The 16,760-nt window shown below is 40.2% G+C and overlaps 2 protein-coding genes across 12 annotated transcripts in view; one reads left to right on the forward strand and one right to left on the reverse strand.

The window, feature by feature from the left end:
- LOC105491738 (N-alpha-acetyltransferase 16, NatA auxiliary subunit) overlaps positions 1–16,760 on the reverse strand; it is a 249,151-nt gene that overhangs the window by 97,372 nt on the left and 135,019 nt on the right. The gene's annotated exons all lie outside the window — the stretch shown is intronic.
- The window catches only part of LOC105491737 (mitochondrial translation release factor 1), a 95,132-nt gene that overhangs the window by 31,516 nt on the left and 46,856 nt on the right, over positions 1–16,760 (forward strand). For 4 of the 8 annotated variants that reach the window (XM_011758394.3, XM_071081447.1, XM_071081446.1 and 1 more), the window contains one exon: positions 14,827–15,249. In XM_011758394.3, the coding sequence (XP_011756696.1) occupies positions 14,827–15,249 (423 nt within the window). Of the gene's footprint in view, positions 1–11,783; positions 11,861–12,429; positions 14,233–14,826; positions 15,250–16,760 lie in introns of those variants that run through there. The other 4 variants (XM_071081448.1, XM_011758395.3, XM_071081449.1 and 1 more) reach the window with 3 other exon arrangements.

Here is a 16,760-nt window from a genome sequence, read left to right on the forward strand (position 1 = left end):
AAAGGGAAAAGTAAACTGGGAACTGCTTAGAGCAAACCTGCCTCCTGTTCTATTCAAAATCACCCGTGGACTCACTAAGACAAATGGATATCTGATTGCCTCCTTTGGAGAGGCTAATCACAAACTGAAGGAATGCAACCATTTGTCTCTTATCTACCTATGACCTGAAAGCTCTCTCCCAGCTTGGTGTTGTCCCACCTTTGCTTTGAATTGTCCCACCTTACCAGACCAAATCAATGTTCATCTTACATATATATATATATATATATATATATATATATATATATATATTTTTTTTTTTTTTTTTTTTTTTTGTGATGGAGTTTTGCTCTTGTTGCCCAGGCTGGAGTGCAATGACATGATCTTGGCTCACTGCAACCTCCGCCTCCCGGATTCAAGTGATTCTCCTGCCTCAATCTCCCAAGTAGCTGGGATTACAGGCATGTGCCACCATGCTCAGCTAATTTTGTATTTTTAGTAGAGATGGGGTTTCTCCATGTTGATCAGTCTGGTCTTGAACTCCTGGCCTCAGGTGATCCGCCTGCCTCGGCCTCCCAAAGTGCTGGGATTACAGGCATCACCAGCTTCTCTTACATACATTGATTGATGTCTCATGTCTCCCTAAATTGTATAAAACCAAACTATGCTCTGATCACCTTAGGCACTTGTCATCAGGACCTCCTCAGCCTGTATCACAGGTGCACGTCCTCAATCTTGGCAAAATAAACTTTCTAAATTAACTGAGACCTGTCTCAGATATTTGGGGTTCACATTTTGGTAACCATGCAGGGATTCTGAGTGAAGATGCCTCTAACCTTTGACAAATTTCCTGTTGGTGGTTGGTACCAGCATGAGCTAACTTTATGGCTCAAATCCATGGGACAATTTGCTGAGGTCTGGGAGCACCCCCTCCAGAAAATCCCTGATCTCCCAAAATTTGGTCAAGATCTAAAGTTTATTTTGCCGTGCAACTACCAAGACCCCCCCCACACCCGTTTTTGGCATTTTACTTGCTTCCAACAAGGAAGGCGAAATTTTCTGCTTCCATGATGATGGAAGGTAAGCAAATTCTTTATGCAGTTTGAACTCGCACCCAGCAGGGAAGATGAGGTCAAGTGTTTTTCCTCCTTCTAGGATGGTAGAAGGCAGTCTTTAGCCTGAGACCCATCCCTAGGTAAGTAGCTGAATTAGGATTTTGTCTTGACTGAAGTTTAACAATAAGCTCGTCTTAATTTCTCCTTACCATTAGAGTGCTCAGTGATCATATTGTTGGGTTTTGTTGTTGTTGTTTGTTACAGTCTTTCTCTCATCAGAGTTCACCAACTCTACCTCACTTGGTCAATTCTGAGTGAGAATTCCAAGTTATGGGTAATAAAATCTCTCTAATTTGACTAAAATTCCTCACAGCTGCAAAAGAGGAAAAACAAAAACCAAAAAATCATGCGCTTGGTTTCTGTGTTTGCTTCCTATCTTAAAAAACAAACAAACAAATATTCTTTCATTTACTTTTCTTCCACCCTATACCTCCTTTCCCCTTTGCCATCTGCAGTACCAAAAAAATCTAAAGAAGGCTTTTAATGACTTGAATCCCTGTAAAGAACAAAGGCACCACTGACCCTTTTTATGGTGTTCTGTTTTCTTTGTAAAGTTTCAAGAGTCATGAGCAGATTGTTCTTAGGTCTAAAGATCTGTTTTTCTGTATTACATGAACTGATCTCTTTGGCTTTGGGGGTACCACAGATTACTTTGCACTGTGAAAGGATTTGACCTTGGTGTGTGTAATGGGAGATGAGAGCTACAAAGTTAGGAGTGGTTGAGCACAGTTTACTGGAAGTGGTCTTGGCTGTTTTTTTTTTCTTTCCTAGGAAGTTGTTGTTTAAGGATCCTGATTCTAGTTCAGAGCTGCTTTCTAAAGGGTCTTCTCTATTCCTTTTTCTCCCCAAGTTGATCTCAATTCAGCTTGTCTGTGCGTATTTGCATGAGGAAATGAATGGTTGTTTTAACAGGTTAACAGGAGACTGAGTTTTCTCGGTTCCAAAGAGAAAGAGCTTTTGCTCCTTCCAGCAGAAAGGCACCCCTGGGTGACCAAGGGCTTTGTGGGAGTGTCTGGGGGGTTGACCCCTGTGATGTGCAGTGGCCCTACTGGAAAATCCCAAACAAAAATTAGTTTTTAAAAAGGCTCGTCCAGGAAACACATATGTAAGGGTTGATCACCAAGTGTTTTAAGCCCTCTCAGAGGTCAGAGACCTCTGGAGAGAGAAACTAAAACATGAAAGAAGGTGGAAATGGCTCAGTGGTGACACACTGTGTTGTCCTGCCCACAAGCAGCACACATCAATCCACTACACAAAAACCCTAGGCCACAGCTCTGTTCCTCCTTTTAAGAAAAAAAGTGGGAAACAAATATCTATGAATAAGGAGAAAGCAAGGAGAATGACCCCCTTTTGAGCATTCTATAGGTTTCATGGCATCTGTACTTGCCAGAGTTTATGTAAAATGGAAGTAATTATGGTCTTTGTGCACATTTACATTAAGGAAAAAGAGCCCTAAAGTCAACCTGCAAACTCTAGAGTTCCTAAGTTCTCCTTTATATTTTCTTTTCTGCCTGCTTTAAATCTGCTGTTATTTGTCTGTTAAGATAAAAAGCATTATTTGGATCCAACAGGTTTTTTGCAAGCCAGTGAATTTGTATTTATCTCATGTCCAAAGTTTTGAAGTAAAAGCTATATGATATGTGTGTGTGTGTGTGTGTGTGTGTGTGTGTGTGTGTGTATTTAAAAGGTCTTTAGGCTGGGCACAGTGGCTCAGGCCTGTAATCCCAGCACTTTGGGAGGCCAAGGCGGGTGGATGACCTGACATCAGGAGTTCGAGACCAGCCTGGCCAACATGGTGAAACCCCATCTCTACTAAAAATACAAAAAATTAGCCAAGCATGGTGGCGCATGCCTGTAATCCCAGCTACTTGAGAGGCTCAGGCAGAAGAATAGCTTGAACCCAGAAGGTGGAGGTTACAGTGAGCTGAGATCACGCAATTGTACTCCAACCTGGGCAACAAGAGTGAAACTTCATCTCAAAAACAAGTAAATTAAATTAAAAAATAAAAAATCATAAAGGCCTTTATAATTTCTATAGTTTTATGTTTAATTAGCAATTAAATTCATTTTTTCTCTAGCATACCAGACTTTTTCTCTCTGTACCTTATCATGTAAATTTTGCTATTTGATTTTCACCTAAGTTGTTTCCTTTAATATGCAAATTTAAAGCTATTTAGCTAACAACTGCCTAGGGTAGTGAGACAGGTTAGCAAGAATTTGAAAGTATAAGACAGGAAAAATAGCTGTTTATGAATCTGTAAGATGTACTTCTATCAGCATCCCTTATATGTCTATGTATTTATGTGTTATGTACACAATGTTTCACTACTGAAAATATCTAAAAGAGCTCTAATTAATTAAGAAAATAAAAATATGTGAATCAAATACTTTAATCAGGAAAAAAGACTAGTCAAATGCTTTTCAAGTTTACATAACTTAAGTAAAATCTCTAATAAATAAGCTAGCTTTAAAATTATTGGTAAAGTGATATTAGAAATGTCTTAAAAATTGCCAACATAAATTTTTGTTTGCATTTATTAATCAATAAATTTCATAATTATCCTAAGCAAATACTGTAAAGTTTCAAAATTTGGCATAGGGGTTACAAAACTATAAACCCAGCCCAAGACAGAATAAACTTTGCTTATGTCATTTTTAATAAATAAGACATTGATATTGGTTTAATGAAAATAGCTACATCTTAAATTTAATAAGATTACCATAACTTCTAATCTTGTGGCTTTAGGCAGTCTAGTCCACAGGCAGTAAAGTTTGTTTTGGGAAGGGACTGTTATCTTTGTTTCAAAGCTAAACTATAAACTAAGTTCCTCCCAAAGTTAGTTTGGCCTGAGCTCAGGAATGAACAAGGACAGCTTGGAGGTTAGAAGCAAGATGGAGTCAGGTCACTGTCCCAGTTATAATTTTGCAATGGTGTTTTCATAACTTTAAATCATGACTATTGCAGTTTTCATAACTAAAATAAGTAAATGTTTAAAATAAAGTAAATAGGTAACTGTAATGGGATAATTGTAGAAAAATTCATCATAATTTAGAATATAAAATTATATTAAATTAAGTAATAGATATTTTGTTATTTGGGTATTTTCTAATAAAAATATATTGTAGGAAAACATTCTAATAAAAAAGTGTCCTTTTTTAAAAAAGTGAACAATTTTTGTCTAATTGCAAGCTTATTTAAAGGTTATGTACAAAACAAGGTAAAAGGGCCAAGCGTGGTGGCTCATGCCTGGATTCCCAGTAGTTTGGGAGGCCAAGGCAGGTGGATAACAAGGTCAGGGGTTCGAGACCAGCCTGGCCAACATGATGAAACCCTGTCTCTAATAAAAATACAAAAATTAGCCAGGTGTGGTGGCACACACCTGTAATCCCAGGTACTTAGGAGGCTGAGGCAGGAAAATCGCTTGAACCCAGGAGGCAGAGATTGCAGTGAGCCAAGATCGCACCATTGCACTCCAGTCTAGGTGACAAGAGTGAAACCCCATCTCAAAACAAAACAAAACAAAACCCAAGTAAAAGGAACCAGGAAATAAGAGAGACGTAAAGAAAGTTATAAAAATAAAGAGGTTTTGTTTTGTTTTTGGTATGAACGCTTAAAGAGAAATAATTTTAAATAAGAAAGAATCTTGTATGGCAAATTTAGTCCTAGAATAAAATGACTGTTGTTAAAAAAAAAAAAAAAAAAAAAAAAAAAGGGATGTTAATGTCAAACCAGAAAGTCCAAGCATGTCATGAATGGTCTGTGTAAGTCACAATAAGAGGCTTTATAAGAAAAAAACCCAAAAATTTTTATATGATCAAGTTGTCTAAAATTAATGAGAAATTATATATAATGGTCTCTCTAGGGATTGGGCTTGAAAACACTTATACGCTAAATAATTAGTTAGAACACTAAAATTAATTTTCTTAAAGGATTGATGTACTCAATAAATTACAGGAGATTTTAATTTTTTTAACAGAAAGTTCAATTTGTATTGCATCTTGTTTTTGGTTTTCTCTCCCCTTTTAGTTATTTTTTTTTAATTTATTTATTTTTTGAGACGGAGTCTCGCTTTGTCACCCAGGCTAGAGTGCAGTGGCGCTATCTCGGCTCACTGCAAGCTTTGCCTCCCAGATTCACACCATTCTCCTGCCTCAGCCTCCTGAGTAGCTGGGACTACAGGCACCCACCACTACACCTGGCCAATTTTTGTATTTTTTAGTAGAGACGGGGTTTCACTGTGTTAGCCAGGATAGTCTCGATCTCCTGACCTCATGATCCGCCCGCCTCGGCCTTCCAGAGTGCTGGGATTTCAGGTGTGAGCCACCGCGCCCAACCTCTCTCCCCTTTTAAAGGACGTAAAATAGTAACACTCTTCTTCAATTCATTTTCAGCTCATATAAGTTTTGTTTCCCCTTGAGTTCTGTTTGTTGTAGCCTGATGCTAAAATGTTTTTTTAAACGTCTAAAAGAAATGGCTTCTTTTTCTTTTCCTTCATTTTTTTTTTTTTGAGATGAAGTCTTGCCATGTCACCCAGGCTAGAGGGCAGTGATGTGATCTCAGCTTGCTGCAGTCTCCACCTCCCGGGTTCAAGCAATTCTCCTGCCTCAGCCTCCCGAGAATAACTTATTTTACAATGATCTGTGATATCAAATGTGTTTAAACCTTTGATATTTGACAAACTTTCTAAAATCAAATTACAAATTATGTCTTTTTTTGACCTAATTAATCCTTCAAGACATTAGTTTCCCTAAAGTCCAAAAATGACATAATTTGGCTTATTTTGTATAAAAATTACACAGGAAGCATTGTAAAATATGAAATGGTGTTTGGTTACTTACCATTACTTACCTTACTATCTGCCTAAGTGATTTCTTCTTAATTCCTGTATCAATAGCATTTCTGATGTTAGAATTATAAGGCTTTTGTTTAAGGATTAATTTACAACCCCATTGTTCTTATAGATAGGATCTCTGATGTTAGAATAATAAGAAATTTGTTTGAGAATTGCTTAATATGGTATTCAGATCCTGAATTTCAGTGGAATAGCTGATGCCAACCAGTTTGAAGATGCCCACAGAACTGAATCAGTGTGAGAACATAGAGAACATTGTTTCTTTTTTTTTTTTTTTGAGATGGAGTCTCACTCTGTTGCCCAGGCTGGAATGCAGTGGCACGATCTCAACTCACTGCAACCTCCACCTCCTGGGTTGAAGTGATTCTTCTGCCTCAGCCTCCTGAGTAGCTGGGATTACAGGCATGCACCACCACACCTGGCTAAGTTTTTTGTATTTTTAGTTGAGATGGGGTTTTACCATATTGGTCAGGCTGGTCTCAAACTCCTGACCTCAGGTGATCTACCCACCTTGGTCTCCCAAAGTGCTGGGATTACAGGTGTGAGCCAGCGCACCTAGAGAGAACATAGTTTCTTCATCTCCCTGTCCCATGACTTCACCCTGCACTCTTTGACCAATTAACAATGCCCGAACTTCGGCCCACTCCAAAACCCTGAAAAACCCCAGCCCCAAACTCCTTAGGGAGATGAATTTGAGGTTTCCTCCTATCTCCTTATTCAGGGTCCCTGTGATTAAACCTCTTTCTCTGCTGCAACCCAGTGTCTCAGCATATTGACTTGCCACATGCAAAATCACTGAAAAATCTTATTTGCTATTCAAAAATCAAAATCTCTAAAAATTTAAGGTTTTTTTATAACTTGTTCTGTAGGCAAATTTGACCTAAACTGAATATGTGGCAGGCAAACCTGACCTGGACTGATGTCAATTATTTATATCTATTTTTATCCTATTTGATGTAAAAGTTCATATATTTCACTGGAGAAATAGTAATGTATAGGGTTGCAGAGTGCTTCCCCAGGGCCTGCTGAGGTGTTAAGCAATGCTCAGGATATGCATTAACCTTTCTTTTTGTTATTTGCTTTTTTTTTTTTTTTTTTTTTGAGACAGAGTCTCACTCTGTCACCAGGCTGGAGTGCAGTGGCGCGATCTCGGCTAACTGCAACCTCCACCTCCCGGATTCAAGCAATTCTCCTGCCTCAGCCTCCCAAGAAGCTGAGACTATAGGCACGCCCAACCATGCCCAGCTAATTTTTGTATTTTTAGTAGAGACGGGGTTTCACCGTGTTGGCCGGGATGGTCTCGATCTCTTGACCTCGTGATCCACCTGCCTTGGCCTCCCAAAGTGCTAGGATTACAGGCTTGAGCCACTGCACCTGGCCGCATTAACCTTTCTAAACCCCAAATATTTTGAATTTTGAAATATATTTGGTCCCAGTGTTTCAGATAAGGACCGTGAACTGTAATAAAAATATAGTTGTTGGCTGGGCACAGTGGCTCACGTCTGTAATCCCAGCACTTTGGGAGGCCAAGGTGGGCAGATTACGAGGTCAGGACTTTGAGACCACGTAGATCAGGGAATGGAGCTTTTACGGATACATCACAACAGAGAAATAGGCGAGATTGGAGCCACATCATGGAGAGCTGGAATAATAGTGCAGTTTAGTGTGATGCAGAATACAGGGGCAGATGCAATGTCACAGTGCAACCCAGCTGTCTTGGTTCAAATCCTTTTGGCCACTAGACTGTCCCTCGGGCACAGTCTTGGGCAATTCATCTAGCCATGCTGGCCTCAGTTTCCTAAAATGAGCATTGCAACTGAGCCTACTTCATAGATATGTCATTTTTAAGTGAGTTAAATCTAACACATTTAGAGCATTACCTGGTAAAGAATAAGTACTCAAAGTTAACTACTATTGCAGATAATTGCTGTATTACTAAAGTGAAAAAAATGTAAGATTAGGCCAGGTGTGGTGGCTCATGCCTGTAAACCCAGCACTTCAGGAGGCTGAGGTGGGTGGATCACTCAAGCCCGGGAGTTCAAAACCAGCGTAGGCCACATGATGAAACCCCTTCTTTACAAAAATAGAAATAATAAGATTAAAATAAAAATTGGAAATCCTAGAAATTGATCAGAAAGCGAGCTTTTTAATTTGATCACCTTTTTTTTTTTTTTTTTTTTTTCCCAACAGTGTCTCACTCTGTCGCCCAGGCTGGAATGCAGTGGTGGATCACAGCTCAGTACAGCCTTGATCTCCTAGGCTGAAGTGATCCTCCTATCTCAGCCTCCCAAGTAACTGGGACCACAGGCACACAGAACCACACCTGGCTAATTTTTTTATTTGTAGAGGTAAGGTCTTGCCATGTTGCCCAGGCTAGTCTCAAACTCCTGAGTTCAAGCAATCCCACCTTGGCTCCCTAAAGTGCTGGGATTACAGGTGTGAGCCACTGCACCTGGCTTTTGATAACTTTTTTACCTTAGCAAAGTTTTTATTTTTCCTTTTAAAAATGACAAAGCAGGCTGGGCGCGGTGGCTCAAGCCTGTAATCCCAGCACTTTGGGAGGCCGAGACGGGCGGATCACGAGGTCAGGAGATCGAGACCATCCTGGCTAACACGGTGAAACACCGTCTCTACTAAAAAAATACAAAAGAAGCTAGCCGGGCGAGGTGGCGGGCGCCTGTAGTCCCAGCTGCTCAGGAGGCTGAGGCAGGAGAATGGCGGGAACCCGGGAGGCGGAGCTTGCAGTGAGCTGAGATCCGGCCACTGCACTCCAGCCTGGGCAAAAAAAAAAAAAAAAAAAAAAAGGACAAAGCAAAGACAATCAGTAGCTGATGAAGCAAGGTTTATCTTTATAGAGGTTCTAACTAATCAATGAAGAATGAGTAATAAAATATCACCATTTTGCCACACCTAGTGAAAAAACGGATCTAGGCAATGAAGAGTTTCTAATATCATTTAAAAAGACACAACGTTTAAGAGACTCCCATAAGCAAAGTCCACATAACCACAGAGCATAACCACAGCTATGAAGTAGTTTTGCCAAAAACAATTTAAACCTGAATCTGATCAAGTTTCTAGAGCAGTTTACAGGAGATACAGAGAACAAAGGACACATGATATACCACAAGTCTAGAAAAATCTTAACTGTGTGAAACTTCTCAGGGCTAAGGATCCAGTTTCTTCAACAAATACATTGCAAGGAAAAAAAAAAGGAGAATCTAAAGATTAAAATAAACCAACAATATAACAACCAATTGCATGTATGTACTTTCTTTGAATCCTGATATGAACAAACAAAATGCCACAAAAAAGAGAAAAAAATCTGACACAGGGAAATTTGAACACTGACTGGATATTAGATAATATTAAAAAGTTTTTATTTTCTTAAGAACAAAGGCCGGGCGCGGTGGCTCAAGCCTGTAATCCCAGCACTTTGGGAGGCCGAGACGGGCGGATCACGAGGTCAGGAGATCGAGACCATCCTGGCTAACACAGTGAAACCCCGTCTCTACTAAAAAATACAAAAAACTAGCCGGGCGAGGTGGCGGGCGCCTGTAGTCCCAGCTACTCGGGAGGCTGAGGCAGGAGAATGGCGTAGACCCGGGAGGCGGAGCTTGCAGTGAGCTGAGATCCAGCCACTGCACTCCAGCCTGGGCGACAGAGCGAGACTCCGTCTCCAAAAAAAAAAAAAAAAAAAAAAAAAAAAAAAAAGAACAAGGTCTCGCTGTTTTGTGTGAGGTGGCGTGAAAGCTTACTGCAGTCTCCACTTCCCAGGTTCAAGTGAGTCTCATGTCTCAGCCTCCTGAATAGCTGGGATTACAAGTTCGTACCATCACGCTTGGCTAATTTTTGTATTTTTAGCAGAGATGGGGTTTCACCATATTGATTAGGCTGGTCTCAAACTCCTGGCCTCAAGTGATCCACCCGCCTCGGCCTCCCAAAGTGCTGCAATTACAGCCATGAGCCACTGCGCCCAGCCTGAGTTCTAAATTTCTAAGTTGTTCTGCATAGTCGGAACAACTTGGCTGCCATAACAAAAAAACAGTCTGGGCTGGGCATCGTAGCTCACACCTGCAATCCCAGGATTTTAGGAGGCTGGCAGTTTGAGACCAGCCTGGTCAACATAGTGAGACCCCCCATCTCTAGTTAAAAAAAAAAAAAAAAAAAAAATCTGGGCGCGGTGGCTCACGCCTGTAATCCCAGCACTTTGGGAGGCTGAGGCAGGCGGATCACAAAGTCAAGAGATCAAGACCATCTGGTCAACATGGTGAAACGCTATCCCTACTAAAAATACAAAAATTAGCTGAGCGTGGTGGCACGCACCTGTAGTCCCAGCTACTCAGGAGGCTGAGGCAGGAGAATTGCTTGAACCCGGGAGGTGGAGGTTGCAGTGAGCCAAGAACAAGCCACTGCACTCCAGCCTGGTGACAGAGCAAGACTCCGCCTCAAAAAAAAAAAAAAAAAAAACCACCGAGTTGGTGGCCTAAACAACAGAAATTTGTTTCTTAGCCTCTTGCAAGACTGGGAAGTCTAAGATCAAGGTGGCAGCAAGGTAGGTTTCAGTCTGATACCTTTTCTCTTGGTTTGTAGGTGGCCACCATCTCACAGGGTACTCATATAACCTCTTTTTTGTTTGGGCAGAGAGAGTGAGCAAGATCTCTGGTGTCTTTTTAGGAAGGCACTAATCCTATTATGTCAGGGCTCTACTCTTATGACCTCATCTAACCTTAATCACCTTAAAGGCCCTATCTCCAATAGAGTCACATGTATTGGAGGGGTTAGGGCTTCAATATATGAATTTTAAAAATAAGTATTAGTAATATGAACATGATTATGAATATAAACAATTCAGTCCATAGCAGTAAGACTACTTTTTTTGTTTTGTTTTGTTTCGTTTTGAGATGGAGTTTCGCTCTTGTTGCCCAGGCTGGAGTGCAATGGCGCAGTCTTGGCTCACCACCACCTCCTCCTCCCGTGTTCAAGCGATTCTCCTGCCTCATTCTCCATGTAGCTGGGATTACGGGCATGTGCCACCACGCCCAGCTAATTTTGTATTTTTAGTAGAGATGGGATTTCTCCATGTTGGTCAGGCTGGTCTTGAACTCCTGACCTCAGGTTATCCATCTGGCTCAGCCTCCCAAAGTGCTAGGATTACAGGCATGAGCCACCATGCCCAACCAAGACTAATTTTTTAAGGCAAATAAAGCTTTATATATAATACTCAAGTCATATAGCTGAATACACAAATCAAATTAAAGAACTAAATAACTTTTTGGATAACTTAGGAGAATGACTTTATGTAGATCCTTTGGAACTTTTCCCCTACTGGAACATAAGCTCCATGTGGGCAAAGGTTTTTGTCTTTTCTGTTCATTGCTAAATCCTCATGACTAGAATAGTGAATAGCACATAACTGGTGTTCAGTATTTATTGAATACATGATTGAAGGTTTTATTTTCCTTTTTGGAGCAGGGAGACCCTATATCAGAGCTTAGGAGCCACAGATCATTAAAGCAGATTGCCTTAATTGAATATTGGCTCTATCACTTACTGTTTTTTTACCTTGGATAAGCTACTTTAGTTCTATGTGCTTTAATTTTCTCCTCTGCAAAATGAGTATTTTAAGGTTGTAAAAATTAGATGAATTAATAAGGTAAAACCATTTAGAACAGTATTTAGTACATAGTACATAGAAGTAGGTACCTTGAAGTTGGTTATAAATGTCAGATATAATTTTGCATATATAGTTAATTCTCCTTTCTATGTATGTGATTATAATCTAAGAAAATACTCTGTAAAGTCAGTAATATGGAACATTTTTTGCCTTTTCTTTCAGGAGGAAAAATTGAGGCATGGAGATAGAAAGACTGTAAATGTGATAGCCAAGGGCTGGATCCCACTGGATTAGTCAAAGTAGGACAATATGCTTGCATTTTCCTACAGTTGTTTATTAACTGGAGCTTTCATTCTTCACTTAATCAGTGGTTCGTAAGCCATGAATCTAGGTTGAGCCCCTACATTCCCATGTGCAAAGAACATTATAAAATCACTAACACGTGGAAATACACAGTCTCCTAACTTTTGGGTCCTGTTAATACTTTTAAAATACAAATTTATTTGTATCATCCTTTAGTCATTAGGTATTTTCTGAAGCAATGGAAGCTGAAAGTATAGAAACTACACGCAGAATCTTCTACATTTGTGGATGATGAAAAAGGAGTCTTTGTTTCTTAAAAAATCAGAAAGCAGTGCTCTAGGGGCTTCTAATATATAAGGAAATTATTGTAATTTCACATGCAATATGTTCTAAATCTTGATCTCTTAATCAGAATCGTAGAGAATCTCTCTTCTAGGTTTGCAGTTAATGGTGAAAACCAAAAGCTCCACCTTTGGCTGGATAGTGGATAGAGGGGGTTGGAGGCTGCGGCAAGGTAAACTACAACTCCCAGGATTCTTTGGTGGGCTCCCTGGGAGATGTAGTTTAGTCCCGCCTTGGCCCCTCCCTGCTCACACCATCTCCACCGCAGCTCTGGGCTCACGTTCTGGATAAGGACGGCGCGGGGGCGGTTGTCTCATGACAATTTCATTCTCGTTTTGTCATTTTTCTCATTTAGCTCATTTTTGTCATTTTAGTCCATTGTTAGGCATGCTCGAGGACTACTCCTTCGGAGAGAGGTCATTGCGGAGGAGGGGCCGGGAGCGTGTGTTAACCCGGAAGAAGTGAACCAGGAAGTCAACGTGATTTCGGGTTTGTAGGGCTGAAATGTGGCGGGTCTCTGAAGGTTCCGACCTCAGTAAAGAGAGCTGACGTCTGTTCTTCTTTTTCTTAGGTACTGTGCACAGTTCGTTCCTGATCTTCGCCGCCGCCTCTTGTATTACCTCTTTATGGAATCACTCCATATACTGAGTTACACAGCATGGTTTGCCCGTGCTGCTGCCCCGCGGGCTGTCGCTTCTGACCTGCCTACACTTAGAACTTTCCCCAAAGCATCAGAGTAATACTGTTACTGTGATGGGTAATGGAGAAGTCGTGCTGTTCCCAAGTGTAGTTAACCTTGGAGAGCAAACATCTTGGTTTTTTTTTGTTTGTTTCCTTAATGTTGAGATTCATGACCTTGAAAATTATGCATTCTACTCTGTTCCTAAAATGGAAATTTTAGCAATAAGTATTCGTACAAACATGTATTTGTCATCCTTTTATTCTGTCTGTTAGCAAATGGACACACTTTCTCTGACGTGCTTGAAATATGGGGGTGGTGGAGTGTAATGTTTGTGACAGCTGGCCATTGGTGCTTTCTTCCACAGTTCTTTTAATAATGTGATGCACTATCCTAAAATCTATCAGTAGAACTCTGGAAACTGAATATTTTAAAGACCATTCTGAATGTTTATTTCCTAGGTGATAATGGTAAGTTAACAGGCTTATAGTGAACAAATGAGCTAATATATCAATGCACCTCCTAGCATAGTAGGATCACTGGAGAAAGTAAAGGTTGATTTTGATAAATGTTGATCCTTCTTTTTTTGAGTTGAGTCTCACTATGTTGCCCAGGCTGGCCTTGAACTTCGTCGCTCAAGTGATCCTCCTGCCTCAGCCTCCTGGGTAGCTGGGACAATAGATGCATGCTACTGTGTGTGGCTTGACCCTTATTTCAACTTTGAACCTCAGAGTTTTAGGGGCAAAGTGTTTTTCTTAGAACACTTTATATTCTCCCTTTCTTACTCAGTAAGACCATTGTGTACTTTTGTGAGCTCTTGATTATCTCTGTTGGAGGGGAGGAGAACAAAATTATTGTACACAGCCAATTTCACCTAACCTGTAATTTTTTAAACTAATCTTTTTTTGTGATTATGAATGTATTCCATGCTATATGTGCAAGAGACTTGGAAAACACTGAAAAGTAGAAAAAATAGCAAGCAAAAGGTATTCATAATCTCACAACTAGAGATCATTTTATTAACATTTTGGTATGTTTCTTTTTTTTTTTTTTTTGAGACAGAGTGTTGCTTTGTCGCCCACGCTGAAGTGCAGTGGTGCGATCTCAGTTCACTGCAACCTCCGCCTCCCAGGTTCAAGCAATTCTCCTGCCTCAGCTTCCCAAGCAGCTGGGACTACAGGCACATGCCATCACGCTTGGCTAATTGTTTTGATATTTTTAGTAGAGAAAGGGTTTTCCCATGTTGGCAAGTCTGGTCTCGAACTCCTGACCTCAGATGATCTGCCTGCCTCGGCCTCCCAAAGTTGTAGGATTACAGGCATGAGCCACTGTGCCCAGCACATTTTGGTATGTTTCTTATTTAACATTCTTTTTAAAAAATACTCTATGTGCTTTTTTTTTCTTTTTTTACATGTATACTATATATTATAGAATATTTTTTAAATGTAATTGAGATTCTATTTTGTTCCTTGCTTTTCTTGCTTAATATAATTGACACCACTTAATATAATTGTAGGGCTTTTCACCAACCCTACTTTCTTGGTCTATTAATACTTGAACTTTTCTTCCTTTAGGATCTCAGCTAAAAGGGAAGCATTTTTGAAAAGTGATTGCAGAATTGAGAGTGAAAATTACTGAGTCCTGAATAGGCAACTTACATTCTAATACCAGCTCTGTCTCTATCCAGCCGACTGAATAGTCATGATTAAGTTACTTGACTTCCTTGGAATATCTAGATCCTTAAAGTTAAAGAATTATACAAGATAATAATAATATTTTCTTCAAACTTTAGAAAATGACTCTGTGAATCACCTTAAGACTGTGTTTGGAGCTGGCTGAGGCAGTAAATGAAACAAGATTTCTTGATGTTCCTTCCAGCTTTATTATGCATGTATCTTTAGAGCTGATTTTTTTTTAAAGACTGTGTTTATTGTATTTCAGATGCTGAGATGAATCGTCACCTGTGTGTTTGGCTTTTTAGACATCCATCTCTTAATGGTTACCTCCAGTGTCACATCCAGCTCCATTCTCATCGATTTAGACAGATACATCTTGATACAAGGCTGCAAGTTTTTAGACAAAACAGGAATTGCATTTTTCATCTGTTAAGTAAGAATCGGCCCAGGAGATATTGCCATCAAGACACCAAGATGCTTTGGAAGCATAAAGCACTACAGAAATATATGGAGAACCTGAATAAGGAGTACCAAACACTTGAGCAATGTCTGCAGCATATACCTGTGAATGAAGAGAACCGAAGGTCCTTGAACAGAAGGCATGCTGAGTTGGCACCTCTTGCAGCCATTTACCAAGAAATTCAGGAGACTGAACAAGCAATTGAAGAATTAGAATCAATGTGTAAAAGTAGGTAAAAGATACATATGTGTCCTGCATAAGGGCTATTTTTATGTGTGTGTGTAAGTACAGGATTTTCTAAGTTAAAACTTTATTGAACTTAAGTCTTTTGTTTTTTTTTTTTCCCACAGAAGCAGGGTCTCACTTGTTGCCCAGGCAGGAGTGCAGTGACTCAGTCGTAGCTCACTGTAACCTCTAAGTCCTGGCCTCCCACTTCAGAATTCTGAGTAGCTAGGGCTGCTGTGCCAGGGCTTTCCAAAGCAATGTGATTATAGCCACTGTGCCACTGAGGCTGGCCTGAACTCAGTCTTTTAAAAAACCTACAAGTAATAAGCCCAACACTTGGAAAGAACAGGACTCTGTACCCAGAGTGTTTGACCCACTTTAGCTACTAAAGATCAACTCTACTAAGTAACTAGGCTCCTCGTGGTACTTGCCATGGTCTTAAGGTCTGGGAGACAAAATGTTGGTCTTTTCAGAAGCTTTATTTTATTGAGCAGAACTTTATTGAACACTGTACCTACATAGTAGGGCTACACACACAGTTCCTACCCCATCAATGAGCTTCTATGGTCTAGTGAGAGAAACTTACTTAAGTATTGTTTATAATGTGAGACCTGCTGTACTAGAGGAAGGCACAGTTTCATGGGAGCAAAGAGGAGAGGGCCCTCAAACCAGCCTGGATTGATTGGGTAAAGCTTCCTGGAGGGGACCACGCATTAGTGGAGCCAAGAAGGAAGCTTTATATTTCTTTTTTTTTTTTTTTTTTTTTTTTGAGACAGAGTCTTGCTGTGTCACCCAGGCTGGAATACAGTGGCATGGTCTCGGCCACTGCAACCTCTGCCTCCCAGGTTCAAGCGATTCTCCCACCTCAGCCTCCCGAGGAGCTGGGACTACAGGCGCCTGCCACCATTCCCAGCTAATTTTTTTTTGTATTTTAGTAGAGACGGGGTTTCACCATGTTGGCCAGGCTGGTCTTGAACTCCTGACCTCAAGTGATCCAGCCACCTTGGCCTCCCAAAGTGCTGGGATTACAGGTGTGAGCCACTGCGCCCGGCTGGCATATTTATTTTTTATCTTTTTTTTTTTTTTAAGGGATGGGGCCTCACCATGTTGCCCAGATTGGACTCAAACTCTGGGGCTCAAACAATCCTCCTGCCTCAGCCTTCTGAGTAGCTGGGCCTACAGGCTATTTTTTATCTTAATTTTCTATTTTAGTATTTCTTAATACTGCTATTGCCTCTACATTTTTTCTCTTATGAAAATTTTCCAAAATTTTTATACAGAACTTGAGAGAAAAGTTTAATGAACTAACCTATGATTCAACATTTATCCAGATTTTGCTATTCACTTTTAGTTTCTAGGTTTTCTTCTGTGCTTCATCTTGTTTCATTTAGCCTTAGAGGTATTATTATGTGACATACAGGCCAGTCACTGTTATACCTGTAAAGTCCTGGATGTTTGAAAGCTTCCATTTTTCTGCCTTCTATTGATGGTGTCACAAGTCTCTTACATAGGTT

The sequence above is a fragment of the Macaca nemestrina genome, chromosome 16 (assembly GCF_043159975.1).
Source record: "Macaca nemestrina isolate mMacNem1 chromosome 16, mMacNem.hap1, whole genome shotgun sequence".
Lineage (NCBI taxonomy): Eukaryota > Metazoa > Chordata > Mammalia > Primates > Cercopithecidae > Macaca > Macaca nemestrina.